This window comes from Trichophyton benhamiae, assembly GCF_000151125.1.
Source record: "Trichophyton benhamiae CBS 112371 chromosome Unknown contig00070.0, whole genome shotgun sequence".
Lineage (NCBI taxonomy): Eukaryota > Fungi > Ascomycota > Eurotiomycetes > Onygenales > Arthrodermataceae > Trichophyton > Trichophyton benhamiae.
Genome location: NW_003315101.1, coordinates 235628 through 263320, shown reverse-complemented (window position 1 = coordinate 263320; position 27693 = coordinate 235628). Strand labels below are relative to the sequence as shown.

Here is a 27693-nt window from a genome sequence, read left to right as displayed (position 1 = left end):
TGGGTATGTTCAACAGACAGTGCAAAGTCAACCAAATAATAGGGAAATAAAAGGGTGAATAAAAAAAAAAAATGGGACCAAAGAAAATAAGGCAATAGAGGCGCAACAGAGGGGTGATCAATAACAATAGGCCGGAAGAAACCAGATGGGAAACAAAGTTAAAAAAAAAAAAAAAGAAAAGAAAAGAAGAAAACACAAGCATAACAAACAGTTCAGACTCGCCAAAACTCTCTCCGCCAAAAAACGCCCACATAATTTCAGAAATCCGATTCGTGAAGCTTAGGGGAGGACGAGGACGGTTATGCATGTCGCCAAGGGATGTAGGGGAATATGGATATTTCCGCGAAATATCAACCGCATGCAATTAATACAGAACATGATATAAATCGCTTTAGGTGTTGGGGAAATATTAGAGATTCCGCTTTTTACCAAGAATAATAAGAAATATTGGTATGCTCCCCGGATATTTGGGCCGCCTCATTGCACTCTTTCACAATGGATATTGACTTTCCTTGTACGCCGTCCGTTTCGTTAAAATGATTCCTTTTTTTGGGGTTGTAGCTGGTTATTGCTTATCAGGGACCTCAACTACTCTCTATTCAAGCTGTCAGTAGATGAAGTATGTAGATTAGCTTACGATATGTACTATGAACGACTCACTGGTTCATCTTCACTGGTCGTAGCCTTCTTGGCTTCAGGTGTTGAGCTTGTTGGTCCTTCAGCACCTCCGTAAGCTCGTGAATCTAGGTGACGTGGTGGGCGTGGGCGTCGGTCCCGATAATCAGAAGAGTGCATTCGATTTCTGCCATGCATTTGTGTGTTAATGCCAAGTCTTGAGTCATTGTTGCTCTTCTCAAGGAGTGGGCCTCCTAGAGTAGTGCATTTCAGAATCGTCTGCATCATCTGGGTTTGCTTAAGTGGCTTAGAGAGGTATTCATCCATTTGCGCCTGAATACATTTCTCGCGGTCTCCCAACATAGCGTGTGCAGTCAAGGCAATGATGGGTGTTCTTGTCAGGCCGTGGCGCTTCTCGTATGCACGGATCTCACCAGTTGCTTCAAAACCACCCATAATTGGCATTTGGACATCCATAAGGATAACATCGAAGCGGCGCTTCTTGATAGTCTCGAGTGCCTGGAGTCCGTTGCCGACGACGGTGACCCCATGATTGCATTTCTCTAGTATTTTAACGGCGACCTTCTGGTTAACATCATTATCTTCTGCCAGGAGGATATCGAAAGATCGAGAGTCGTCCGAAGTGAGGGGTGTAGAACGGCCCTCTAGTGCAGGGAGCATGCCGTTGCCGAGATCAATTGGCTGGCATGGGGTTGTCATGTATGATGTAATTCCAAGGTCAAGCGCAGATTTTAAGCTAACAGAGACCACGGGGCATAGAAGCACGATGGGAATATATTTGAACTCATCGAAGGTCCGGAGGGTTCGTGCAGTTTCAATCATGTCGACAATGATAACATCATAAGCATGTCCTGCCTCTTTCCCTTCTTCGTCTTTGATTTCTGGCGGAGGCACATTGTTTTCATTGTGGACAACAATTGGAACCAAATCAAGGGCCCTGAGCATACCAATGATATTTTCGGCATAGTCTCCAGTGAATCCCTTGTCAATGAATAGGACGGAATGCCCCTTGTACGGCATCAAAGAGGAGGCAATAACATCCAGAGATTGATCTGCCTTCTTGACAACGCAGGTGAAGTGGAAGGTACTACCGCGACCGTATTCTGAAGTGACCCAGACGTCACCGCCCATAAGGTTAACCAAGCGCTTGGAGATAGACAATCCCAACCCGGTGCCACCAAACTTGCGAGTGGTAGAACCGTCTGCTTGCTGGAAAGTATCGAAAATCATGTCCAACTTATCCTTAGCAATACCAATACCAGTATCCTGGACGGAGAACTCGTAGGCGTACTCATCGTCGGCGCAGACCTCACGTTCAGGCTCGCCCTCTGCAGGTGGTGGAGGTACATGCTTCTTGATCTCAAGAGTGACTTCTCCATGTTCAGTGAATTTGATCGCATTTCCAACTAGATTAAGGATAATTTGGCGGAGACGGAAGGGGTCTCCAATGACATAGTCGGGCACTGAACTATCAACCTGGTATGTCAAGTTGAGAAACTTCTCATTGGCCTTCACAGCAAGAGTTTTCAGGGCATTGAAAACTGTACCCCTCATTGTGAAGGGGATACTCTCAATGACCATCCTATTAGCCTCGATCTTAGAGATATCGAGTATGTCGTCAATGATGGTCAACAGACTGTTGGCCAAGCTGTGCACGACATTCAACATTTCACGAGGATAAGGCTTGAGATCATCAGTATCAAGAGTAAGCTGGGTCATACCGATGATACCATTCATTGGCGTACGGATTTCGTGACTCATGTTAGCCAGGAATTCAGATTTTGTGCGATTAGCCAATTCGGCGGCTTCTCGAGCAGCTGTATTTCTCTGAATACTGTCTCTGAGGCTTGATACCATCTTGTTGATCTTCTTTTTCAATTCGTCCATCTCACCAGATGCTTCAACAGTAATGAGTTTTGTGAAATCACCATCTGTGGCGGCATCCGTAATTTCTCCAAAGGCGCGCACTTGGGAGGTAAGGTTGTCTGCCATGGTGTTGACATCCTCCGTAATTTCTTTCCATCTTCCAGAGATACCTTCAACGTTGGCTTGCCCTCCCATCTTTCCATCAACGCCGACATCACGGGCAACTCTTTTCAGCTCATGAGCAAAGTTGGCAAGTCGGTCAACCATGTTGTTGATGGTGTCTTTCAAAGTGAGTATTTCACCTTGCGCGTGGACGTCGATCTTCTTGTTCATGTTTCCTTTAGCAATAGCCTGGGTGACATTAGATATAGCTCGCACTTGGACAGTGAGATTCTGAGCCATAGTGTTGACATTGTCGGTTAGGTCTTTCCACTTTCCTTCGACGTTGTCGACCTTTGCTTGCCCACCAAGAGTTCCATCAGTTCCGACCTCTCGAGCAACTTTGCTGACCTCAAAGGCGAATGTATTCAATCGATCCACCATGCTGTTGATGGTGTTCTTCAAATCCAAAATTTCTCCCTTGACTTCAGCAGTAACCTTTTTGGTGAGATCTCCCTTTGCGACAGCCGTAGTGACATCAGCAATTTCTCTGACCTGGGTCGTAAGATTCATGGCCATGCCGTTCACATTCTCCGTAAGATCCTTCCAGGTTCCTTCGACATCATGGACAGTAGCTTGGCCACCAAGCATACCATCTGTTCCGACCTCCTTGGCAATCTTGGTGACCTCTTGAGCAAATTGCTTAAGTTGGTCAACCATTGAATTAATGATGGTCTTCAATGCCAGAATTTCACCCTTGCAGTTGGCTTGAACCTTTTGGGTAAGATCACCTTTGGCGACAGCAGTGGTAACCATAGCAATATCTCGGACTTGGGTGGTGAGGTTCTCGGCCATAGCGTTGACATTAACTGTCAACTCGTTCCACATGCCCTTCACCCCCTCAATCTGAGCTTGGCCGCCCAGAACACCCTCAGTTCCGACGTCACGAGCGACACGAGTGACTTCAGTTGCAAAAGTCCGAAGTTGGTCCACCATAGTGTTGATTGTCTGTTGAAGTTCAAGAATCTCTCCTTTGGCGCGGCGTTCGATCTTTTGACTCAAGTCACCATGGGCGACGGCAGTAGTGACAGTAGCAATTTCTCGGACCTGGTCAGTGAGATTGCTGGCCATGATATTGACATTTTCAGTCAACTCCTTCCAGATGCCGTTAACACCAGTGATCTGGGCTTGACCACCAAGAATACCTTCAGTTCCGACCTCTCTTGCCACCCTAGACACTTCACTTCCGAATACCTGGAGTTGGTCCATCATGGTGTTTATGGTGCGTTTGAAAGTGGTAATTTCGGGGTCCATCTCAAGTGGGTGTATCTGTACTTTCATGGAGAGGTCACCATTGGCGACTTGAGTGATAATACCTCCGATTTCCCTGAGAGCCTTCTGGAAGGCCTCGTTTGCCTGTTGATGTTTCCGAAGTTCACGCTCAAGAAGGCCGACATCTTCTGTTTCTACCTTGACCAGTGCGTTCTTAGTACGCTCTTCTTGTAACCGTAGCTCGTCTCGCACACGAGTGATTATTTCCTTTTGCAACTTGATCTCATCGGCCTGTAATTGAACACGGTTCCGTAGATAAGTTATATCGTCTTCATAAGGATTCTTAACTTGGACAATGTCATCATCTTCATCGTCATCGTCTTCTTCGCTGGTGTCATCTTCACAAATGGTTTTCGAGTCAGTGTCTTGGTCGTTGTCGGGCTCATTATTGATATTCTTAAGATTCGACGCACGAGTGTGTCGAGAGGGCGGCTGCAGAGAACAGTTAGAGAGATCATAAACCCCCCATGGTACCACAAGACAGGGACAGAGTAAATGATTTCCTGAACATACCACAAAGAACTGTAAAGTGTTAACTCGCCCGATAAGAGCAGCTATTTCACGCTCTAATGCGGCCTTTCCATCACTTTCTAACCCGGGAAGCTTGATTTTGGCGACATCACAACCATTCTTTGGAGGCTGGTTGTACTTGTGGCCGTTGAAAGGGAACGAGGCGGGTAGTGGTGTATCCTTTGCTAGGCTCTGAAGTAGAGCAGCAGCAGCTAACAACGTCTCGTCCTCTGGAGCCATGATGGTCGCTGAAAAATAATATAATAGTTCTCCTTTCCTTTTCGTCTTTTTAAGAATACTTATTCCGTGTTTCCTCTGGCTGGTTTAGCTTGCTTCTTCTTTCCCCTAGCCTCTTTTTATTTTTTATTTCTCGCCCGTTTCAACCACTTTGCAACGTGGAACGAGTCGACGACAACCGAGACAGTAGGCTTGATATCCAAAGCTCAGATGCGTACACACCACGCAGTCAGCGCGAATTCGACATTGGAGGCGATCAGACGAGGAGGGAGTGTGCTATGTAAGAGAAAAGGAAGCGGAAAAAAGAAAAGAAAAAGGAGTTGGTGGGCGATATGAGGTCGACAGGGCGATCCGGGGTAGCGTAGGCGAGAAAGTGAGGAGCGGCGGGTTCGAACGTCTCTGGAGTCCAGGAGAGAAAAGCCAACACTACAACGAGGCCGCGAGAGGCCCGTACGCAGTGCAGCCGGTCGAGACAGCGATAGGCGGCGGGCAAAGACGACGCCGAAACCGAGATGCGGGAGAGAGAGCGTGGGTGGGCGAGGGCTGGGGCAGGTTTGAGGTCGAAGTCGAAATCGAAATCGAAGTCGAAGTCGAAGTCGGGAGGAAGAAAAGGCGGGCAAAGGGGGGAGTGGCAGAAAAAGAAGCGGTGCGTGAGCGGTAGAAAAAGGGGGCCCTAGCTTTCTCCCTCTCTCTCGCTCTCCTGCTGACTAAGCGCGAGAAACGACGACGACAGAAAAGTTCGAGAGGCGGCGGCAGCGGGAAGAAAGCAGAGACACAGCAGGACCGGCAGGACAGGATGGACAGGCAGGCCAGGCAGGCCAGAGAGACGCCGGGAGACAGGAAGCAGACAGGAGGACAAGAAGAGGACAAGAAAGACAGGGCCAGCTAGGCAAGGCGGCGAGGGCGAGGCAGAAGTCACTTCTTTGCAACGGTACTCCTTCACCCTGCAGGCTGCGGATGCATGGTAGGTACTTGCCAGCTACTTATGACGACGACCGACAGCGTCCAGCGACTGGGGGATGCTCGTTGCTTTTTGGCAGCGCTCTCGTTGCCCTCTCGTCCTGACACCCCCGTTTGTGCTTGTGCGAGCGTTGGGAGACTCGCTGGCGGGCTTCTTATTTTCTTATTTCCTGGCTTTAAACGAACGGTTGACTGACTAGCTATTTATCGAGCAAGGACTAGCATGTTTAGACTGAACCTAGCCGCAGGTTCTGCCCCAGGAGAGGGAGAGCAGCGTGATAGCCCTCTCTGTCCACCACCACCACCACCTCCAAGGCATCTACCCGTCCATCCCCTCCCCTCTCCCCCCCCTCCCCCTATTTTAGTTTAAACGATGGCGAGCTTAAGCAGCAAGATCAGCACCGTCACTTGAAACGCAAGCGTTGCTGGTGTTGCCTATGGACGGGGATGGGGCTCGGGTTGGATCTGGGCTAGTTTGGTCGCCCAGCTTGATCGCCAACATATCAGACGACATGCTCTGTACAGTTGGGAGAGAGCAGCAGCAGCCGGGCAAAAATGAGAGGTAAAGTGAGAGAGAGCAAGAGCAAAAAGAGAAAAGCCTCGCCTCCGCATGGGATGGGTTACACCGGCATCACAGGCAGCCAATGGGGTGAGTCCCTCTGTCCAAACTCCGAGAGAGACGGTGAGCTCGTGGTGATGTCTCTCCGGTCACAGTTAGTTGTTCCTTTTCTCCTTTCTGCCTGCATATTGGCGATGGAGTCGACTATTTTATATGTACTCGACATGTACTTACATTAGCCGGTAACGCGCCAGACAGTTGGTCGGATACGCTAACTAGTTCTTGGTTATGTACGTTGACAGTCAACTTCCCGCTTGCTGCCTGGGGCGGAGACGAACAGCAAGCATGAATCTACTCGTCATCACTGCTGGGCCTTTTACCTGATAAGTAATAGCTACTCCATACACAAATACAGGCTCTCTCTCTCTCTCTCTCTCTCTCGCCCGTCGTCGTCTTCTTCTTCGTTTTCTTTTTCTTTTTCTTTTTCTTTCTTTTTTTTTTTTCAAGTCCCGTTGGTTGTGCAGCCAGATGATTCTGTACATGCCCCCTTCCACGGATTATCCGATCATGTGCATAGATTGGGATCTGGACTGTCCCGTCGACAAGAACAGCTGTCAAGTGAGCCCCTCCACACGCTGGGGAGGGTGAGAGTGAGGGATGCGAAATAGGTATATGTGCGGAAACTATAGTTGTCGTATTAAACTAGCTTTAGTGTCGGATAGATGAGAGAGGGACAGTCGAGATGTCCATGGCCAGGGAACCGTCTCTTCTTCCCCCATCGCCGGTTGGTCGACTCCTGGACGGATTCTTCCTCCCCCTTCCCTCCCTCTTCGCCCCTCTCCCGGAAGCGTGCATCACCCTGGCATCTCTACTCATGTTCCCGTATACGCGGTACAGGGGTTCACCCTTGATTTATGCTCCCTCTCGTTGTTTGGTTTGACTTTTAAGTATTGAAAGCTCTTGTCTGTGGTCAATGTGAGGCTGTCGAAGGGTAATCTATTGGACCAATGGTGCGGCTGCCCATAGCCCAGCTAGTTAGTTGATCCAGTTCAACAGTTACCGGCGGGGAGAATTGTCTCCGCAATCCTGCCGGGAGTTATGCCTTGATTATTATTATTATTGTTATTGTTATTGTTATGTTATTATTATCACTGTATATTCGTATAAAAATGTGCTTGACCAAGGTACTTGGGAGATTTCTAATCTGTCATTTCGAGCCGCGATCGGGCCCTGGACAACCCGTCCTCGGGGAGGCGCATCACCTACATAGTTATGTCTATCCAGTGATGGCCTCCATTTCTCATGTGAATCTACTAGTTAGTTGGTTAGTTAGTTAGTTAGCTAGCTATAGCAAAGAAATATGATCGGGTACAAAGAGTGACAGCCATGATAGCCACGAATCGTTGGGATCAGCATCTTACAAGGATCAAAATCACTACGCCCGGATGGATTCATACAACAGCATGTCGTCATACCTATTCATTCCTTCTTCTCTTTTCTTCCATGAAAATGCGTTTGTCTTCTGTAGCTATCCCCATGTGGGCTCTGGCCGGGCGACTCACGTGACCCTATCAAATGGAATGCCCCATCCGCACAAGATAAGAGTCACAAACTATCGACTATCAAAAACGCCCGAGTAACTCCCAAACAACCTGTGCCAGCTTCGCTCAGTCCCTGTGGTTAGCGGGCTGTGGATCGGAGTGCAAGCTGCAAAGATGGCCTCTGACCTTACTTCCCAAGTTTTAGACGTCCTCGCTTCGACGGACGAGCCGCAATTGTCGAACCATGCCTTCCCATCAGCCCCCGCGCAGAGCGTCAAGGCTGCTCTAGACCGTCTTGCCGCAAGGGACATGGTGTTGCAAGAGACGATAGAAAGCGAAGAAGTGTATCTACTGCCCGAGGCTGAAGGTATCGTCGCCAATGGCAGTCATGAAGCCAGAGTTTTCGAAGCCGTCAGCGCTGCGATGGAGGGGTTGAAGATTGCTGACCTGCCGGATATTGTTGGAAAGGAGATTGCCAAGGTTGGGACAGGAAACGCATTTAAAAAGGGGTGGATTAAAAAGGACAAAGATACATTGAAGGCAGCTACAGGTTCAATAGAGGACACGTCTCGTGAGCAGCTGGTTACCATCCAAAAAACGAAGACACACCCAGACGCCAAAGTTCTAGCGGAACTACGGAAGCGGAAGCTTATCAATACCCAAAAAGTGTTTGTTTATAAGTTTTGGAAAGGCCCCAAGTACGCCAGAGAGTTTGTAAAGGAGGAAACAGATCTAACTGTGGATATGTTAGCGGATGGCTCATGGAAGACGGCAAAGCTGAAGGGATATAACTTCAAGGCCAAGGGAGCCATCACCCCAAGTGGCGCCTTGCACCCATTGAATAAAGTCCGCCACGAATTCAGACAAATTTTCTTTGAAATGGGCTTCCAGGAGATGCCTACCAACCGTTACGTTGAATCTGGTTTCTGGAACTTCGACGCTCTTTTTGTGCCACAGCAACACCCTGCCCGCGATCTCCAAGACACATTCTATATCTCCGACCCAGTACAGGCGGATAAACCAAGGGCTGACCCGGAAGGTGACATCCATCTCTCAAGTTTAAACCAGACCCACCGCTATGCTTCTTCTACGAATACCCTCAAACCACTGGACTATGAGAAATACTGGCAAAACGTTCACGCTGCTCATGAGACGGGTTTTAACGGCTCTATTGGTTATCGTTATCCCTGGAGTGCGGATGAATCATTGCGCCTTGTCCTACGAACACATACCACCTCTGTCTCAGCTTATATGCTTCAAAAGCTAGCACAAAATCCACGTCCCGCCCGCTACTTCAGTATTGACAAGGTCTTCCGCAACGAAACTCTCGATGCAACTCATCTTGCGGAGTTCCAGCAGATTGAAGGTGTCATTGCAGATTTCGGCCTCTCGCTTGGCGGTCTGATCGGCTTCATGGAAGTCTTCTTTGCTAAGATGGGTATCCATGGTCTGCGCTTCAAGCCTGCCTACAACCCCTACACAGAACCCAGTATGGAGATCTTCGGCTACCACCCCACTTTGAAGAAATGGGTCGAAATTGGAAATAGTGGTATGTTCAGGCCGGAGATGTTGGAGCCAATGGGTATCCCAAGTGATATGCAAGTTTATGGCTGGGGATTGAGTTTGGAGCGACCAACCATGATCAAGTAAGTATCTTCCCCTAACTATCCCAACAACCCTGTCCCTTTCCGTTTCTCTAGTCCGTGCGAGCTATGTGTCTGGATTTAGATACCGAGCTCAACAGCTTGCTAACATACTTTTGTTTTTACTTCGTGAACAGATATGGTGTGAACAATATTCGAGATTTGGTAGGACATAAAGTAAACCTGAACTTCGTTGAATCGAATCCTGCCGTGCGCCTAGAGAAGGAATAAATGAAGCACCATTTTGCAGAAGCTATATTGTGCACATGAGGCATCAAACAATCCCAGTCGCCTACTCTCCACCTTACTCCTGCTTTTCTACAGCCTTACTTCAATCATGGGACGAGGATAATAGACTTGTCGAATGATACTCCTGGAATAAATTAATAACAAAAACAAACACCAACCCATTGTTACACCTTCTGGCTGGCTTTAAACCGTATTCTTTAGCCGCTGCAAGGAATTGTATTCATAATGACCGTGACGTGATCATTCTACCCCCTAGAAGAGCTATGGAGTCTCAAAGAAAAGAAAAGAACAAAATGCCTAAAAAGAATATTCACATGTGATAATTCTGTCCTGCCCGTATCTGTGCTCTGACGTGTGATCTTGACCGTCACAGCTCATCAGAAGGCAGTTGTCATTCTCCCGGTAATAATGATTACAACAAAAAGCTGGTTTTTGTGAATCGACCTCCTCGCCCACGTCTGGGAACCGGGATAGTTATTCACATATCTCGATTAGAACGAGAAAGTTGGAGTACCGGTTCATATGTAAGTTCAAGAAATGGGATAGAAGATGATGACGGACAAGTAGCTTGAGGAACAATGGTATATTTGAGGAACAAATGATATGATTATTGTGCTCTACCCACTTAGCTATCCAGGAAGCAAAATGGTGTAGTATGTGGAGACGAGAGTGGTGTACTGGCAAGGAGAAGGAATTATTTAGAATTTTTATATTATTTCATTTTTTTGCTCTGTTCGTTTCCACCATTATTTTATTCAATGGGTTCGTATCGTCGCATCCTCGAAAAAGATTAGAGTAGCGCCAGAGTCTTCATAATATCTGAAATTCCTGAAATATTCATTCCCATTGACCATTCCGTCCTCGTTTCAAGAAAATCGACCTGCGCACAAGATCACATCAGCACTTATCCTACTCCTTCAGTATTCTCTTAGGTTCCCAGCCGCATATTTTGTCCGCTTTCAGGTAATGAGAATGTGCGGGTGATATGTACCATTTGACGTCTAAACCACGGTTTCTCCCCTCACGCTTATCGGCTTGCGCTCCAGACGTTCTTCAAGAATCCATCCCGCTGAGCCAAACGGTTCAAGCTGTCATCACCCTCGCCCATAGCTCGTACGAATCCGGAGAGAGCATAGACCTGGTTTTCACCGGTGTATCGGCCGTTCTCATCAACCTTAGCGATGCTGATTTGGACGGAAGCGTGGTCCTTGGCCTTAATGATACGGTTGGTGGCACTGCACTTGCGTGGGACGTAGCTATTTCATATAGATTCTCGTTAGCAACTGCTGAGACGGTTCGTTCGACCCTTTAGACGATAGATAAGAGCTCCTGGGGGTTTGTGCGTACAGATCGACGATTTCGCCCTTCTCGTTCTCCATTTTGGCGGAATAGACGGTAGTAAATTTGAGTGAGAAAGGGTTGATCGAAGGGAGACGGCGAGGGAGTGGAATCAGATGTTATCTTCTCTTGTCGATGTCTTGATGCTTTTGCTGTCTGCGCGAGATAAAGTGAAAATCATTTTTTTTCGGTTGTGGGTCATGTGATTCAATAGTTACAGCGGGTGAGTTTAAGGTTTGGCTCAATATCAAAAGTTTAAGTAAGATGCAAGGAGGGACAAACACATCTCGACATCTATCTAGGATATAAGCCTCAAGATATAAATATAAAGGCATGATACTCCGGCTTCGTAGTAGCGGTGGCAGCTATAGAATCAAACCTAGAGCGAGCTATTATGGTCTTGCAGATGAGGTTTAACCTCGCTGAGCCATCGTACTTCTACTCCTCTGGGCCCTTCTTTTTTGAACTTCACCAGGATAACCCTTTCTGGATCCCCTCTTTTGCCAGTTCCTTCCAGTTCCTGACCCGGGTAGTTTAAATCCATAATCAACCTGCCATCAGGCATGCTACCCAACGGCCGTGGGGAAATGAATTTATGAGACCATGCAGGGTTACCCGAGTGAATAAACTTGATCAGCTCTTCTCGTCGTTTGTATGACTCTGCTGCCGGTATCGGTGTCCTTTCACCTGCTCTTTCGAGAAACTGCGCGACGAAGCTCAGTAATAGCACCTGGGGAGGGAACATGATTATCTCGTCCATCTTCGCACGTCGTAGCCACTCCGATGCTGGGAGGAACTGCGCTTCGGTGATTTCCAACCCGCCATCGGAAGTAGGCGCTTGGAATTCTTCGCTGCTTAATCCTGGATTTACAGTGTCGCCAGTGGTATCATTTGCAGGGGGTAGAAAATAAATGTACATTTGTGTTGTGAAACGGCGAGCATTTATAGCGGGTGTTATCCAATGTGAGAAGGGAATCAGCATTTCTGCGCCCCTTTGTTAACATTCCAAACATCCTTTTTGAAGGTATACCGTGAGCGAGTAACTTACCAGTGTCTGCCTCAGAGTCTGCATCTACCCTCTTTAACCATTGATCAAATGTGATCTCATTCCTATGGATGGCATGTCGGCCTTCCTCTCGCTCTGTTGGACTAAGCTTCACCAGCTGGCCGGTACTCTTGTTTTTCGCAAGCAGTATTCCACTCTCTTCGAACATTTCGCGGATTGCAGCCTTTCTGTAGTAAGCTCCATCGTCATGACTATCTGGGTGCCCTGCTGGTGGAAAGTCGCCGTCCTGGGAAGATATGTTTCCACCCGGAAATACGTGCGCTGACGGGAATGAAGAGGATGTTTTCACCCGATGAAGCAGGAGGACTTCATTTTGAGGGGATACAAGTATAACACTACCTTAGAGTTAGTGGAGTTATTGTCATTGTCGTTCTCTAAGGAAAGCTGTTACCTTGAACTTGGCCGGGGAATTTTATAATCGATTGCCTGCTTTTTAGTATCACTGGACGCCATTGGCTTTTGATACTGTGGTATAATGCGAACGCTTGAGTAAGCTGCCCTTTGGGTATAATTTATTGTATTCTTTCTCTTTGATTGCGCTGGTCTGCGCAACGAATTATCTGGACAAAGGCACGACTGTTGTAGAATTCTGGACGCGGAGATATACCGCCGTAGAAAGTAAGAGGGGCAGATAACACTAGGATTTATGCGACGAAGCCCATGAAAGTGACATTCAACGACGATACAGGCCATCGTTGTGTCGTGATGTTTCTTGTGTATACGAGTTTGACCTGTGATAACTCACCGGCCAACTAATCAACTAAGTTAACTAGTTAGTTTATTGGAGTAACGAGTTAGGGAAAGGCTATTGATTATCCCGAGGTTGTTTCATCGTTATACAAGCCCGACTTGGAACCGAGTTAGTCAACGTGATATAACGGCCGGCACAAGCAGTCAGGTGTTACGGATATTCAGATATTCAAGGTATATGAATTACTGTCCATTCTGTCATCGGCTACATAACTATCGCTTGAAGAATCCGTAAACTTTTTAAGTAGTTGAACATTAGATCAACTGGCATGCCAAACCGCCCTTGACCGACAGATACACCACCACTTCAGAACTCCTGAAACTTCGCCAGTAATTGAAATAAATATGTCAAGGAGATAAGGACTTAGCAAAGTAAATTGGTAGACGTCGCGATGCCTTACTTAAGAGTACAGCTTCTTATCGTAGGTATGTAGGCCGTGGACATTTCCTTCGGCTTGGGCACTGGTAGTTCGGACCTCGAAGCGAACAGTTCCCTTCGCGACACCATCGTGTAGTTCACGCAAGCTCTTGACACCCATATCCTGGAACGAGTGCTGGACACCGGCAATGAGATATGGAACGAACTTGGTGATGGAGCCACGGTCTAGGACGGAGCCAGAGACACCCTGAGCGACAAGCAGGCTGTCCTTCTCAGAAAAATATCTGGCAGTACCGGCAGTGCTCTTGTTACCAGTGGAGCTGCCGCCTGCCTTCTTTTCCTCCATGGCATCAATGCTACCCATTCCACGGTAAGCTTTGACGAGTTGTCCTTCGCGGCTGACGAAATACTGGCCTGGAGACTCCGTGGTACCGGCCAAAAGACCGCCCATCATTACGGTGGAAGCACCCATGGCAAGAGCCTTGACGATATGACCCACGTTCTGGACACCACCATCGGCAATACAGGGAACGCCGAAACGTGAGGCGAATTCAGTTACGCTGTGAACAGCGGCTGCTTGGGGTCTGCCAACTGCCATAACTTCCTGGGTGATGCAAGCACTACCACTGCCCATACCGATTCTGAGGCCATCGGCACCGGCAGCAATTAGAGACGCGGCTTGCTCGCGAGTGACGACGTTACCGGCAATGACGTCAATTTCCGGATGTGTAGCCTTGATGTGTTTAATCATCTCGATCTGGTACATGCTGTTACCCTGGCTGCTGTCGAGGACAACAACGTCAAGGCCAGCCTCAACAAGCTTCTGAAGTCTGTCCTTGTCAGCGGGACGAGTGCCGATAGACGCAGCGCAAATAAGCTGCTTCGAGTCGGGAAGCTTAGAAGCAAGTGGGTAGTGGAGGTTCTTCATCAGGTCAGAGCGAGAAAGCAGAGAAACAATATTTCCTGCCTCATCAACAATTGGGAGTTTGCCCTTTTTGGAAGCACGAAGGACTTCGTTGGCTTCAGCTAAGGTAGTGCCAGAGGGAGCAGTTACAAGGTCGGTGGTCATGACAGCGGTAACCGGATCGCTCAACTCGGGGTGAAATTGGATGTCCCTGCTGGTGACAATACCAACCAGCTTGGAGCGAAGGTCGCCATTTTCTATTTATTCAAATCCAGTCAGTCAGATCGTTCGACTTCTATAGACCAAAAGGATTGGGTCATGGGAACGGGCAATCTCAGATCATAATCTGTTGCTCTCCAGGGCAGCTTTCGCCGCGTGCAGTTGAACGAAAGTTTAAGATAAGATGTACAACATCATTGGAAGGGGTTTGATAAAACATAAATAATATATAAATATATGACTTACCAGTCACAGGAAATCCTCCGAATCCCCACTTCTGCTTCAACTCCTTGACCTCGGCGACTGTAGTCTTTGGAGAGATGACGACTGGGTCGAGGATAAACCCGTTCTCATATCGTTTCACCTTCCTAACCATTTCAGCCTGCTCTTCGGCCGAACAGTTGTGGTGAATCACACCGAGGCCTCCCAAAAGTGCCATATGGATAGCCATGGAGTGTTCAGTGACAGTGTCCATGGGAGAAGAGAGTAGAGGCACATTTAAAGAAATGCGCTTCGTTACAGGGGACTGCAAAGTTACATCAGACGCGGGAAATCCTATCAAACGGATTCATCATTAGACTGCCTGTTCGTATGGAGAGTTATCGATAAGGAAATGGCTGCTGTACCGATATATCCAGGGAGTACCAGGAAGTCATTGTAAGTCAAAGCCCCGCGCTTGTTCGAGTCAAGCAACTCCTTGATATCTAGGCCATCTCCAGACGTATACTCCGTTTTCAGGAGGTCCAGGGCCTTGGAGCAGTCAACAAACTCCGTGCGCCCACCCAGCGAGGTAACCGTGCTGGCTTTGCGGCCATCCCCGTTAGATAGAGGCATTGCTGCGGGCGAAAATGTGTATATATTTATACCTGGCTGTAGATCAACGAGGAAAAAAGAATGTGAATAACCGTCAACAGCGTCTGACTCGAAAAAAACGACCTGTTGGCGGGGAGATATCTTTTTTCCCAAGGGAAGAAAGAGAAAAACCCGAAGAAAAAAAAATCAAACAAGTAAATTTTGAGGTTTTATAGGAACATTTTCCCGCTTGTGGGTTGTGCTTAGTCATACTAACTTAGTAAGCAACACCGTGAGAGAAGTCGATGAGAAGCGGACGGGAGAAGTCGAGGCAATATTGAATGGTCATAGTAGATATAGATGATACGGATACTACGATGTCTAGTTATGTAGTTATGTAGTTAGTAGCTGCTCACATGGTCATGAGCTGAGCTGGTGGTAGGAAGGGCTTTTGAAGACGGCCATCCATGACGTTTGGAGTTGGAGCTATGGCTGCAGAGCATCCCCAGGTGTTTCAACACCAAACACCCGGTGCGTGCCCGTCGCCAGCTGCTTCTCGGTTCTTATCGTCTTCTTTTCCTTGCTACTACTGCGGTTGTCTTCTTTGTCTTCGTCCGATTGCATCTTTCCTTCGCGGTCGCTTCCTTTAGCGTATTGCGATAACAAGGTTACTCGTAAAATACCCCTTTGTCCATGTAAGATACTCGTCATCTAATTACATCATAACCTCCATGATGACTAATTAGATGTAATATGCGCTAGTCCTCTTTAGGTACTATGTTTTCCTCCTTGCCTTTTTTTCTCCCCGCGAGAAAATCAACAAGCAAGAAAAGAACAAAAACAAGCGACCAAGCGACCAAGCGACCAAGCGACGAGGCGACGGAGCGACGGAGCAACCAAGTCACATCTTGCAAGCGCTAAGGAGCCAGATATACACCTGTTACATATAACCCCGGCCTTTCTTCTCCTCCTAGATAGGTCTCTAGTGTGTTTACCTGCGATTCTTCACTTCGCACATCCGAGTCGCAACTGCGCTGCCCCCATACCTTATCATATCCCTGGACCAGACCTGCACAGAGAAGCATGGGACGCTATGCTCAGGCCGCATAAGGGCAATATCTGTTATAACACTGCGCCGTCACACATCTCCTGCCGTCAATGATGTCTTCCAATCCTCCGTCGCTAAGAAGAAGGGGTCAATCCGACCTGGCTCCGGCGTCACACGGTCCGCTACGGCATGGCTCGACTGCTTCAACAAACTCCTCGCTTTACTCAATGTCATCCAATTCATATGTGCCCAGTCGGACAAGCACCGTCTCGTCTCACGTGCCCAGTGACTTCATGCCGGACACACTTGAGCGCAAGACGGAACAGCGTGGACGCCTGGGAAGCTTCGATACACAGATGAGTGCTGGAGAGACATACGGAAATATACGTCGTTCCTTGAGGCCTCTGCCACAGGCTCCCAACGGTACTCCGCCAAAATCGAGGCCTTCCACATCTTCTTCCTGCCATGGGAGGAGTCAGACAATGGGTGGTCTCGTTCCGCAGCCCGAGTTTACATCACCTCACTCAAAATCGGTGCGCAGCCAAACACCCGAGTTTACTTCACCTTTCTCGAAACAGCTAAATAGTCCGTCATATGATCATATGAGTCCGGTGATTCAGGAAAAGGATGAGCCTCTCGAGCCGCGGACTCAAAGTATGCGCCGTTCTCACCATACACGTACGCAGTCTACTCCTCATGCAACGCCATCTTTACAGACTTCTTTCACTGCACCGGAGCTCCAGACGTTCCAAAAGTCTAGAACAGGGCATCTAAGGACGCTTTCCCAAATAGCACAAAGTGACAGTGATGAGTTTGCCATAGCTACAGCATCACCCTCTGTTGTAGGCCTGCAGGGACGCCGCCGACTGAAACGAGCGGACTCAGTCCGTGGAGGGCCAAAAGCTGCTACCACTTCAAAACCAGCCGGTGTCTCTGCCTGGACCGCGACGAACTGGATGGATAAACAACGTCGGTTTCTCCAGGCCTACGAGTATCTATGTCACATCGGAGAGGCCAAAGAATGGATCGAGGACGTTATACAGAAACCCATTCCACCTATTGTCCAGCTGGAAGAGGCACTCCGTGATGGTGTCACCTTGGCCGAGCTCGTTCAAGCATTATACCCACACCGCACTCTTAGAATATTTTATAGCCCAAAACTCCAATTCCGCCATTCCGACAATATTGCGCTCTTTTTCCGCTTCTTGGACGAAATCGAACTCCCAGAAGTTTTTAGATTCGAACTGATAGACCTTTATGAAAGGAAAAACATTCCCAAGGTTATCCACTGCATCCACGCGCTGTCTTGGCTCTTGTATAAGAACGGCGTTGTCGACTTTCGCATTGGCAATCTTGTTGGTCAACTAGAGTTCGAACACCATGAGTTGGAACAAACACAACGCGGCCTTGATCAGGCAGGAGTGACTATGCCTAGCTTCTCTGGCATGGGAGCCAAGTTTGGAGCCGAGCCAGAGCCCGAACCAGAGCCTGAGCCCGAGCCTATTGAAACAGAAGAGGAGAGAATAGCTAGGGAGCTGAACGAAAACGAAGACTCCGTGACTGACCTGCAATCACAAGCTCGAGGAGCACTCCTTAGGTTGCGACTGGGAGATTTGATGCAAGGACTATGGGACCAGGAACACTTGTTAATAGATCTGCAGTCTAGAATACGTGGTGACTGGGCCCGGCAGATAGCCGATTATCGGTTGGGTATGCAGAGATTTGCTACAGACCTGCAGTCGGCCGCTCGAGGATTTGTAGTTCGGATGCGGCAGAAAAACGATCAATACTGGTGTAAAGCCGCAGAAGAGCATATCCTACAATTCCAATGTTTGGTCCGAGCCAAAAAAGCAAAGGCTGAAGTGCAGCACATACATACCTTGGCGCGAAGAGAAGAACATGGTATCAAAAGTTTCCAGGCAGCAATCCGTGGTGCTCTTGCAAGGAAACTGGAGAATGATCGATACGAGGAGACCAAGGATGCCGAGGGAGCAGTTCATTTGCTTCAGTCTGCCATCAGAGGAATGCTCTTACGGCGCTCCGTTCAGATAGACAGGGGATATCTGGAGCGAAAAGCAGCCGCTGTCACTAACATACAATCCATTGCTCGTGCAATTGCTACCCGGAGCAGGATAGAGGATCAAAAGGCTTCGCTGGCCATGTTTAGCCAAAATTGGTTAAATATCCAGTCTGCAGTTAGAGCGAATGCCTCCCGTTGCAAGATCGAAAGGGATAAAGCCATGTTAGCCAAATCTACCCCTAGTTGGTTAAACCTCCAATCAATGGCTCGGGCAATCGCTGTTCGTCATAGAGTAGAAGATGAGAAGGCCACCTTGGCCCAGTTTACTCCAGAATGGCTGAACATCCAGTCCATCGCTCGTGCAAATGCGTCGCGCAACAGGATAAATGGGGAGAAGGCTCAGTTAGCCAAATATAGTCTCAAGTGGGTGGACCTTCAGTCAATTTCACGGGCCATAGCTGTCAGGAGGAAAATTGAACAGACGAATAAAGAATTCAGCACCCATGAGGAATCAGTTATCAGCCTTCAAGGTTTCATCCGCGGGCAACTACTTCGTGCTGATGTCGAAGCTTGCAAGTGCGCCCTTCTTGCCAGTGCTGATAGCATTACTTCACTCCAAAGCAGCATCCGAGGATTTCTACTACGACGAGCTCAAAACAAAGATATGGAAAATTTACTCGATGAGAACCATACAATAAGTCGCTTACAGGGGCTTGCGCGGGCAGCCTTGTTGCGAATAGACGTTGGTGGGCTGTTAGCCGAACTCGATACCTTCACGGATGAAGTCACCCATCTCCAAGCTGTATCACGGGCTATGCTAGTCAGGGCCGATGTGGACTGTCTATTAGGCGAACTTGAAGCCGAGGAAGATTTAGTTCTTGAACTTCAATCCCTTGCCAGGGGAAGTATGGTTCGTGAGCGCTTTGCGGAAAAGCAACGGTTCTATCGCGAAAACATGGAGAAGGTTGTCAAAGTCCAGAGCTTTGTGAGAGGCAAGATACAAGGACAAGCATACAAAAGCCTCACAAGCGGCAAAAACCCACCCGTCGGCACGATAAAGGGTTTTGTGCACTTGTTGAATGATAGTGACTTTGACTTTGATGAAGAGCTGGAATTCGAGAGACTGAGAAAAACAGTCGTTCAACAAGTACGACAGAATGAGATGGCAGATCAGTATATAACCCAATTAGACATCAAAATTGCTCTGCTCGTGAAGAACAAAATCACCCTGGACGAGGTGATTAAACATCAGAAACATTTCGGTGGACATGTCGGCGCTGTCTTGTCGAACTCCGATATTGCCTCCAAGGATCCGTTTGATCTTAAAGCACTCAACAAGACATCCAGAAGGAAGCTAGAGCATTATCAAGAGCTCTTTTTCCTTCTCCAGACTCAACCACAATATCTTGCTAGAGTATTTCGACGACTGCGAGAGCAGGCAGTTTCCGAGCGCGACTGTGATAGGATAAAACATCTTGTCATGGGCCTGTTTGGCTACTCTCAAAAGAGACGTGAGGAATACTACTTGATCAAGCTTATTGTACGCTCAGTGAAGGAGGAAATAGACCACTCGGCTTCACTTCAGGACTACATTCGATGCAACGCGTTCTGGACAAAGTTGTTGGCTGCGTACATCAAGACGCCTCGAGATAGAAAATTTACAAAGGATCTGTTCGGCCCTCTAGTCAAGGAGGCTATAATTGATAATGCCGATCTTGATTTAGAAAGTGATCCTATGCAAATTTACCGTTCTGCTATCAACAACGAGGAATTGAGAACAGGAAAACGAAGTCGGCGCAGACCAGACGTCCCCAGAGAAGAGGCAATCAGAGACCCAGAGACACGAGAAACTTTCATCCGCCATCTCCAAGATCTTCGTGATATTGTCGACCAAATTTTAGCTCTCTTGGAAGATTCGTTACATCGTTTGCCATTTGGAATACGGTTCATTGCCCAGCAGATGTACGAACAGTTGCTAGATAAGTACGAGGAGGAAGATAGAGGATACATCTTGCAACTAGTAGGACAATGGGTGTGGAAAAGCTACCTTCAACCTGCCCTTTTGGACCCGGAAAGGTCAGGAGTCGTTGAACGTGCTTTGACGCAAGAGCAAAAGAAAAATCTGGGAGAGATTGGCAAAGTGATGGGTCAGGCAGCGTCTGGAAGGCTTTTCGGTGCCGAAAACGTCTATCTGCAGCCCCTGAACACTTATATTAGTGAATCAATACAGAGACTTGGAGGTATATGGGGAAACAGTAAGTACAACTTTCCTTTAATGCCTCAGCTTCCCAATTTCTAACACGATTCATAGTTATCACTGTCCAAGACGCGGAGACTTTCTTCGATATTAACGAGTACAACGACCTGTATGCCAAAACGAAGCCAACCTTATATATCAAAATGTCCGACATTTTCTCGATCCACCAACTTATTGCAGCTGAGGCTCCGTATATATGTACAAGCCCTGAAGATATCCTTCGAGAAGTTATACGCGATCTTGGAAGCGTGAAAAGCAACGAGAATGAACTCATGAGCGTCAGCTCCTCTGAAATTAGCCTTACATTGACTCCCAAGCTGCATAATATGGAGGGTAAGTGGAACATACTCCCTGGGAGCTCGTTGCAGGAACAATACTAATTTTTGGGGTACAGACCCAGATGCGGAAATCAAAGCGCTCCTTGTTGAAACCAAACGGTGTATCCTATACATTATTCGTGTTCAATCAGGGGCCAATCTGCTCGAAATCCTGGTCACACCACCCAGCATCGAGGATGAAGAACGATGGGCAGATCTTGTCCGCGACGAGTTGTCGGCTGGTGACCGAAAACGCGGTGCCTACTCTGACACAAACACATTAATTGATATTGGTGCTATGTCCTATACCGAGCTGAAACGGACCGCTCTCCAGCATATCGTTGAGCTTGAGAGGGCTGGAAGGATAAGTCGACATAACCAGTACCAGGATCTGCTGAACGAAATCGCTGTCGATATTAGAACAAAACATCGACGAAGAATCCAGCGACAACGAGAACTTGAGAATGTCCGCTTAACGTTGGATCGACTGAACGACCAATCCAGCTACCTTGAGGGGCAATTAAAGACATACAACGATTACATTGAACAAGCCATGATCACTCTGCAAAACAAGAAAGGAAAGAAGCGATTCTTAATGCCATTTACAAAACAATGGGATCATGAGCGAGAGCTTCAACGTTCAGGTCGTGTATTCAAGTTTGGCTCCTACAAATACTCTGCCCGAAACCTTGCAGATAAGGGAGTTCTCGTCCACTGGAAAGGCTACACGGAACGTCAATGGGACCGTGTCGATCTCACAATTTCAAGCAACGCAGTGGGTATCTTCACGATTGACGGTAGCAGCGGCAACATGATGGTCCCCGGAGCAAATGCACAGATTCCCCTGGATGATCTGCTGCAGGCCCAGTTCAACAACACACAGTTCATGGATTTGTTTGAGGATCAGCTGCGTGTTAACGTTAATTTGTTCCTGCATTTAATTATGAGGAAATTTTATAACGAATAAGCCACTGGCACAAGTGGCCTGGGTTGATCGTTTCCCTCGTGCCTATTTTCTTCTTCTCCTCGCCCTTTACTACTACCCTTTTAACTCCCCTTTGTTGATGTCTTCTTTTCCTTATTCCTCATTTATGTTTTTGTTCGTTTCGGTGCTTCTATACCATGGTGACGGTGCTGGAATAGCGGTTTAATGATGTCGCTGTTTACGTTTTTCTTTTTTATCTATTCCTTTTGTCTGATGTTTTACATTACCCAAGATATCACTCCCTGCATCGGCATATATCTAGTTCCCATTACGAGGTATCATGATTATGAACTGGACATTCGTTTCCTGTATGCTAGCTTTTTGGCCTTGCCTTTCTGTGCTGCCTGAACAGAGATATGTGTCCCGGTGGCACAACGTTTCTATTCTGTGTAGGTACCTGTATGAAATAGATACTTCGTCCCAACAGTAGATAGCTAGTTATACAATCCATATGATTTATGTATCGTACAAGGCTGATATTTGTTAGCAGTTTGTGATGCGTTTCTCGTTGGCGCCACCCCTGAGGCCACTTTCAATGGGCGCTGCGGTTTTGTCACGTTGTGATCGACGAACACCAAGAACGCGGCCAGTAACGAGTTAAAACCTCCTTCGCTACTCAACTTGACAACAACCAACGCCAGCATCGTCGCCCAACGACATCAACCACTCGAGGAGTGAAACACTTCCGCCGTCAATATCCTCCGGCATAGTGTGTTTTATGCGATTGCACCCTTCATTACAGCGACAGCCTCGGGCATCCTCCGTCTATTACGGCTTTCCGCCATCAAACCAACGATCACCCTTTGCAGCAACACTTCGCATTCGACCGATCGCTCTGCAGAAACGCCCAGAGACAGTATACGGCGCAGTTGATCTATAATATTTTTTGGTTCTTTTTATTGGAAGCCGTATTTGAGTCCAGATAAAGGCTATTCGTCATGGACTTCAATTCGTTGAAGGACCAGGTCAGCAACCTGAGTCTGTATGATATCAAAGCAGGCGTCCGCAAAGTGCAAAATGGTACGTGATTTGATCAGGAATATAAGTCTGTATATGAGGCTTGCCAGTACTTGAGCCATCAACTATTGTCATTTCATTTAACTGACTCTGTGATCCGCCTAGCTATGATGAATTACACCGAGATGGAGGCAAAGGTCGGCGCCTTCTCTGCCATATGATATACTGCTCAAGCTCTGTAGCTAACGGTTAATTTTACTCGAATCTATAGGTCCGGGAAGCTACGAACAACGAGCCTTGGGGTGCATCTTCGACCCTTATGCAGGAGATTGCGAACGGAACACACAGCTAGTCAGTTCCATCGGCAGTATCAAACTTCGAAAAAGTCAATGGCTAACGTTTACTTTCATATAGTCAACTGCTTAACGAGATAATGCCAATGATCTATAAACGTTTCACGGAGAAATCTGCAGAAGAATGGCGTCAGATATATAAGGTATTGGGCCTTTACACCCCACCCTTATCATTGTATAAGTTGTTCGAAGGTTGTCTAACAAAACACTTTACATTGTTTAGTCTCTGCAACTTCTTGAGTTTCTAGTCAAGAATGGTTCGGAAAGGGTTGTCGATGATGCACGCTCTCACATTTCACTTTTGCGAATGCTTCGCCAATTTCATTATATCGACCCCAATGGTAAAGACCAAGGAATAAACATCCGCAACCGGTCTCAAGAACTTGCCAAGTTGCTAGGCGATGTTGATATGATTCGTGCGGAAAGGAAAAAGGCAAAGGCTAATAGGAACAAATTCGGCGGATTCGAAGGAGGAATAAACGTTGGCGGATTCTCTGGCGGAGGGGGCAGCTCCCGGTTTGGTGGATTTGGCAGCGAAGATGCGAACTTCGGAGGCTTCAGCGGCGGAGTATATGGCGACGGAGGCGGCTTCAACGGAAACACCAGCGAATTTCGGGATGCTAGTCGGAGGTCAAACCGGTTTGAGGAGTACGATGAAGGTGACAATAGCGGATATTCAGCCCCTCGACGAAGTGAGCCAACCTCTCGAGCCGAATCCAAGCCTGCTCCTCCGAAGGCGCCAACCCCTGATCTGGTCTCTTTTGGTGATGATGATGAAGCAGTGGCGGCACCCTCTGTCTCCTCCCCTCCAGCAAAGGCCTCGTCCACCACAAAACCCGTTGGTTCGAGTGGCCTAACTGAGCTTGCAGCTCAGAGCATGGATGATGATGAATTTGACGACTTCCAGTCCGCCAGTCCTACCACGCCGGCCACCAATACCCTACAGTCACAGTTTGGCTCAATTGCTCCTCCATCCGCACCAACCACCCAATTCGCTGCTCCAAAGCCCGTTTCAGCTGCTCAGAATGCAAGCCTTAACGGCTTAGCCGCCTTCCGATCCAATCCTCAAACACCCTCGGCTACTGGCCCAACCTCTCAAGGATCAAGCATGGGACCACTCTCACCCACTACCCAGTCCCAGCCACCAAAGCCAACCACCTACCAAGCTTCGCAGCCGAACTACTTCACATCTATTCCCACGCCTCAGTCCAAGCCATCAGAGTCCAATAAATCCACCACAAAATCTCAAACTACAGCTTCTTCCAAATCAGGCGGTGATGCATTTGGGAGCCTATGGTCTACCGCTAGTGCCAACGCTGGTATCAAATCAACAACACAGACTCAGAACAAGGGCCCAAACCTTGCAAGCATGGCTAAGGAGAAGGCAAGTGCTGGCATCTGGGGAACGCCTAGCTCAAGTAGCTCTCCACAAACCTTTAGTGGAACTTCCAGCTCTCAACAGCAGAAGAAGCCAAGCGGAGGAAGTGCGCTGGACGATCTTCTTGGCTAAAGCGCGTTCCATCGCGAGACGCTCTTTGAATAAACCTACGATAGAAGTTTCTTGGGAGAATCTGCTCGTAGCTTGGTCTTCTGGTATATTGACGTACTTCAAAATTGGTTTGTACCTTCGTCGTTGGCTTGGTTGCTAACTTGACCCCTTTGCTGGCTCAATTTAACTACCCTCAGATTCTTCCTCCTTCCAGTCCCCATGTAATTATTCCTCCAATAAAGATCAGATATGAACTAGTGCAACCAAAAACCCAACTAAATGTATATCTTGGTCCCATTTTGCTACCTCGAGATGTATTAAGGTCTATATCGGGCTTCGCCCACTTGGAACTAAGTCGATTCTATACTTATAACAACCGTGTATGCATATTGTACTCATTCATTTATAGTATTGACCAATCCCCCTTTAGCCTTGCCAGACAATTTTATGCACGTCTTAAGCGAGGATATACACCCAACATGCAAAAGAGAAATAAAAAAATGAACATTAAAATAAGGAAAAGAAAAAGAAAGAAAAAGGCAGATGATGAAGACAAGAAAACCTAAACGGGATAATGATGTGGGCTAGGAAAGAGAATCAAACATAGGAGCCGGAGCTGAAGAAAGAGATGATAAAAGTGCCCACATACATCAACCACCTTAGAACCGTCGCAGACAGCGTATTCGGGTTTTTCACAAAGAATTGAAGGGCATATTATGTGAGGATCAGGTGTGGAATCACGTTGACTAGAACACGTTCCATGATTTGAAGGCATATGGAGGGAGTGTGAAGGTAAAAGATGAAACTCATTCTCATAATGCACACCAGGTATCTCGTTTATTCGTCCAGGGTAAACAAGAAAAGAAAAAATCATGACAAGAACACAAGAATCCTTGAAACGAGGTCCTTAGGCCGACTCAGAGGCTCGTTTAGACACACTCTTGGTTCTTTTTGTTGCACCAGAGTTGGAACGGGCCAACTGAGCTTCTGAATGTTCAATCGGGGGAGGCATGGACCTGCTATGCTGATGACCACTAAGTAGGTGTGAAGGGTAGGGATTTAGGTCTTTGCTGCTCGTTGAAAAGGTCGACACGACCGGAGGATGCTTTTCTCTTGCTTTGTCCTTTTCGGTTTCTTTGCTTTGTGTAGTTGGTATATCCACTTCTTGTGTTCCACTATCAGTCGTATCGATTTCAACCGGGGCGTGGACTTGTGCATCCGTATCGGCAGTATCACTACTAATATGAGCATCGTTCAATTGCGAGGCCGGTAGAGTGGTGGCAACCGGTGTTTGTTCGGATTCACTTCCGGCAGTATTAGGGTCGATCATATTCAAATCGCCATTGAGAGAATTCAATCCGCCTTCGATATCCCTGACAAGGCGTACAAATTCCTCTGGAACCAGTCCACTTTCTCCAGTCCTCGGGTCTTCAGCAACGAGCCATCCCTGGCCATGGCGATAAGAAACCAGAATTACCTGGCCTTCTTTCAAAGGAAGTTCGTTTTCGTGCTCGCGAGTGAAATCGAAGAGAGCAACAGCTTTACCATGCATCTCCTCATCTGGAGAAACAATTGTAAATTGGTAATCTCGCGAGTATCTAGAAGGGTCGTTCCACGCATCGTCGTCTGATATATCGTCGTCAGAGGCTAGCTCGAAATCTCTATCGTAAGCTCCGTGGTTATGGGCGGAGTTACCTAAACCGGCACCTCCAGCCCCGCCTTGGTCACCAAAACCCGGGTGGTATGAGCGTCTGCCATCCCCTGCTGGGTAGGTCACGTACTCGCCTCCTGGTCCATCATCATCCGCATCTTCGTCTCTAACATAATATGTCTCGCTTCCATCTCCGTTAACACCAATCAAGACACCCTTCTCAGCATCACCGTTATTGTCGGGGTCACCGAAACCCGACCCTTTGCGTCGGCGTGAGCCAGGTCTGCTCTCACTAGAGTGGCCGGACTTATACTTTCGATGCCGTGAGGTGGTGACGACGGGGCTATGTAAATCTTCGTCTTCACTATACGGAGGCCCATCGCCATATGCTATCGGAGGTAGTTGTTGCTGGCTGTACATGGTACCTGGGTCCCAGTTTGGGGCGGGCCAGTGAGCGCGGGTGGCGTCCAGTGAAGATAGGGGCGCATCTGAAATCCTCCGAGATTCGTGGACTGGTGTCGAAATGCCCGAATCTTTGGGAGGTGCACCATAATGAAGAGGGTGACTCGGAGGATAGGCAAAATCCCGAACCAAAGCGTAAGGCAGGCTTGACTGATAAACAGAAAAGGTATTGGAAGTGGCAGAGGTTGGGCGTGAACGGTTTTGCGAGTTTGACTTGTTGGAGTGGACGGATAGTCGGTTTTTTGGGTACGACGAAGGTCTTTGGAGGCTCGTCCGCTTAATGGTAGAGGGAGGTAGAGAGGCCCGCGATGAGATCGGTGAAGGAGCGGACGCATCGAACTGAGGCGGCGACTGTGACGATGCCATCGCAGTCGCCATCTTTAGCGGTTTTTTGTGTGAACACTCAAGCCAATGATGCCACCACTATGACGATTCTGAGCTGGTATGACAGAAAATTAGGCGCAGGCAGGCGCGAAGCTATAGTCGGACACTTTGGTGGCTCGACTCTGTGCAAATCCCACTGAATCAAAGGGGCTGCAGTTGAAAAAGGTCGGCGAAAACGGAGTTGGTGGGCAAGCCAGCTAGCTGGTTCAGTGGGCAGAGTAAGTCGCGAAGTCAGAGGGGCTTGTCCACGACTAGATCTCGATAAAGGCGGGGGAAGACACAGATGCGACTGTTCTTCCTCAGGCACAGGTAAGAAGCAGTCCCAGGCAATAAAATCAGCTGTCCAGCATATCAGAACATGCTGTTTGTTATGATGATACGAAGGCAGGAGGTAAAAATGCCTCTGGGCCCGCGGTCGCAGCAGAATTAGCCGCCGGTGTGCCGCTCGAGTCGTTTGCGTATCTGTGACCTTTCAGCTCGGTCAGAAGCCTCAGGACGGAAATGTGGCCACCAGCACACGCATATGCAAGGAGTTTGACACGTCTGGTTTAAGGAGAAGCTCTTGATCTGTGTCCTGAGGGTGGGAGCGAGGCTGTCTCTCTGGAGGGCTGGCGGTGCTGGCTGTGTTTGGCAGACGATGGAAAATCGACGTGGGAAGGTACCAGAATTGGTATGGTTGAGTTATGATGA

The 27693-nt window shown here is 48.0% G+C and overlaps 8 protein-coding genes across 8 annotated transcripts; 3 read left to right on the top strand and 5 right to left on the bottom strand.

The window, feature by feature from the left end:
- Positions 1-645: 645 nt before the first annotated feature.
- ARB_00286 (sensor histidine kinase/response regulator, putative) lies at positions 646-4683 on the bottom strand (the record flags this gene model as incomplete). Its single annotated transcript, XM_003013422.1, has 1 exon — positions 646-4683. One exon carries the CDS (start codon positions 4681-4683, stop codon positions 646-648), a length of 4038 nt encoding a protein of 1345 aa, XP_003013468.1.
- Positions 4684-7914: 3231 nt separating this feature from the next.
- Positions 7915-9614, top strand: ARB_00285 (uncharacterized protein; the record flags this gene model as incomplete). The annotated part of the gene is made up of 2 exons (XM_003013421.1): positions 7915-9386; positions 9485-9614. The coding sequence occupies 2 exons, from the start codon at positions 7915-7917 to the stop codon at positions 9612-9614; spliced, it is 1602 nt and encodes a 533-aa protein (XP_003013467.1).
- A 1045-nt stretch (positions 9615-10659) lies between these two features.
- Positions 10660-11011, bottom strand: ARB_00284 (uncharacterized protein; the record flags this gene model as incomplete). Its single annotated transcript, XM_003013420.1, has 2 exons — positions 10660-10867; positions 10980-11011. The coding sequence occupies 2 exons, from the start codon at positions 11009-11011 to the stop codon at positions 10660-10662; spliced, it is 240 nt and encodes a 79-aa protein (XP_003013466.1).
- A 338-nt stretch (positions 11012-11349) lies between these two features.
- On the bottom strand, positions 11350-12184 carry ARB_00283 (NUDIX family hydrolase, putative; the record flags this gene model as incomplete). The annotated part of the gene is made up of 2 exons (XM_003013419.1): positions 11350-11831; positions 12019-12184. The coding sequence occupies 2 exons, from the start codon at positions 12182-12184 to the stop codon at positions 11350-11352; spliced, it is 648 nt and encodes a 215-aa protein (XP_003013465.1).
- A 1003-nt stretch (positions 12185-13187) lies between these two features.
- Positions 13188-14763, bottom strand: ARB_00282 (uncharacterized protein; the record flags this gene model as incomplete). Its single annotated transcript, XM_003013418.1, has 2 exons — positions 13188-14303; positions 14479-14763. 2 exons carry the CDS (start codon positions 14761-14763, stop codon positions 13188-13190), a joined length of 1401 nt encoding a protein of 466 aa, XP_003013464.1.
- Positions 14764-16241: 1478 nt separating this feature from the next.
- On the top strand, positions 16242-21689 carry ARB_00281 (uncharacterized protein; the record flags this gene model as incomplete). The annotated part of the gene is made up of 3 exons (XM_003013417.1): positions 16242-20403; positions 20460-20738; positions 20800-21689. The coding sequence occupies 3 exons, from the start codon at positions 16242-16244 to the stop codon at positions 21687-21689; spliced, it is 5331 nt and encodes a 1776-aa protein (XP_003013463.1).
- A 1635-nt stretch (positions 21690-23324) lies between these two features.
- ARB_00280 (uncharacterized protein) lies at positions 23325-24527 on the top strand (the record flags this gene model as incomplete). The annotated part of the gene is made up of 1 exon (XM_003013416.1): positions 23325-24527. One exon carries the CDS (start codon positions 23325-23327, stop codon positions 24525-24527), a length of 1203 nt encoding a protein of 400 aa, XP_003013462.1.
- Positions 24528-25413: 886 nt separating this feature from the next.
- Positions 25414-26577, bottom strand: ARB_00279 (high osmolarity glycerol pathway protein Nbp2, putative; the record flags this gene model as incomplete). Its single annotated transcript, XM_003013415.1, has 1 exon — positions 25414-26577. The coding sequence occupies one exon, from the start codon at positions 26575-26577 to the stop codon at positions 25414-25416; it is 1164 nt and encodes a 387-aa protein (XP_003013461.1).
- Between the last annotated feature and the right edge of the window lie 1116 nt (positions 26578-27693).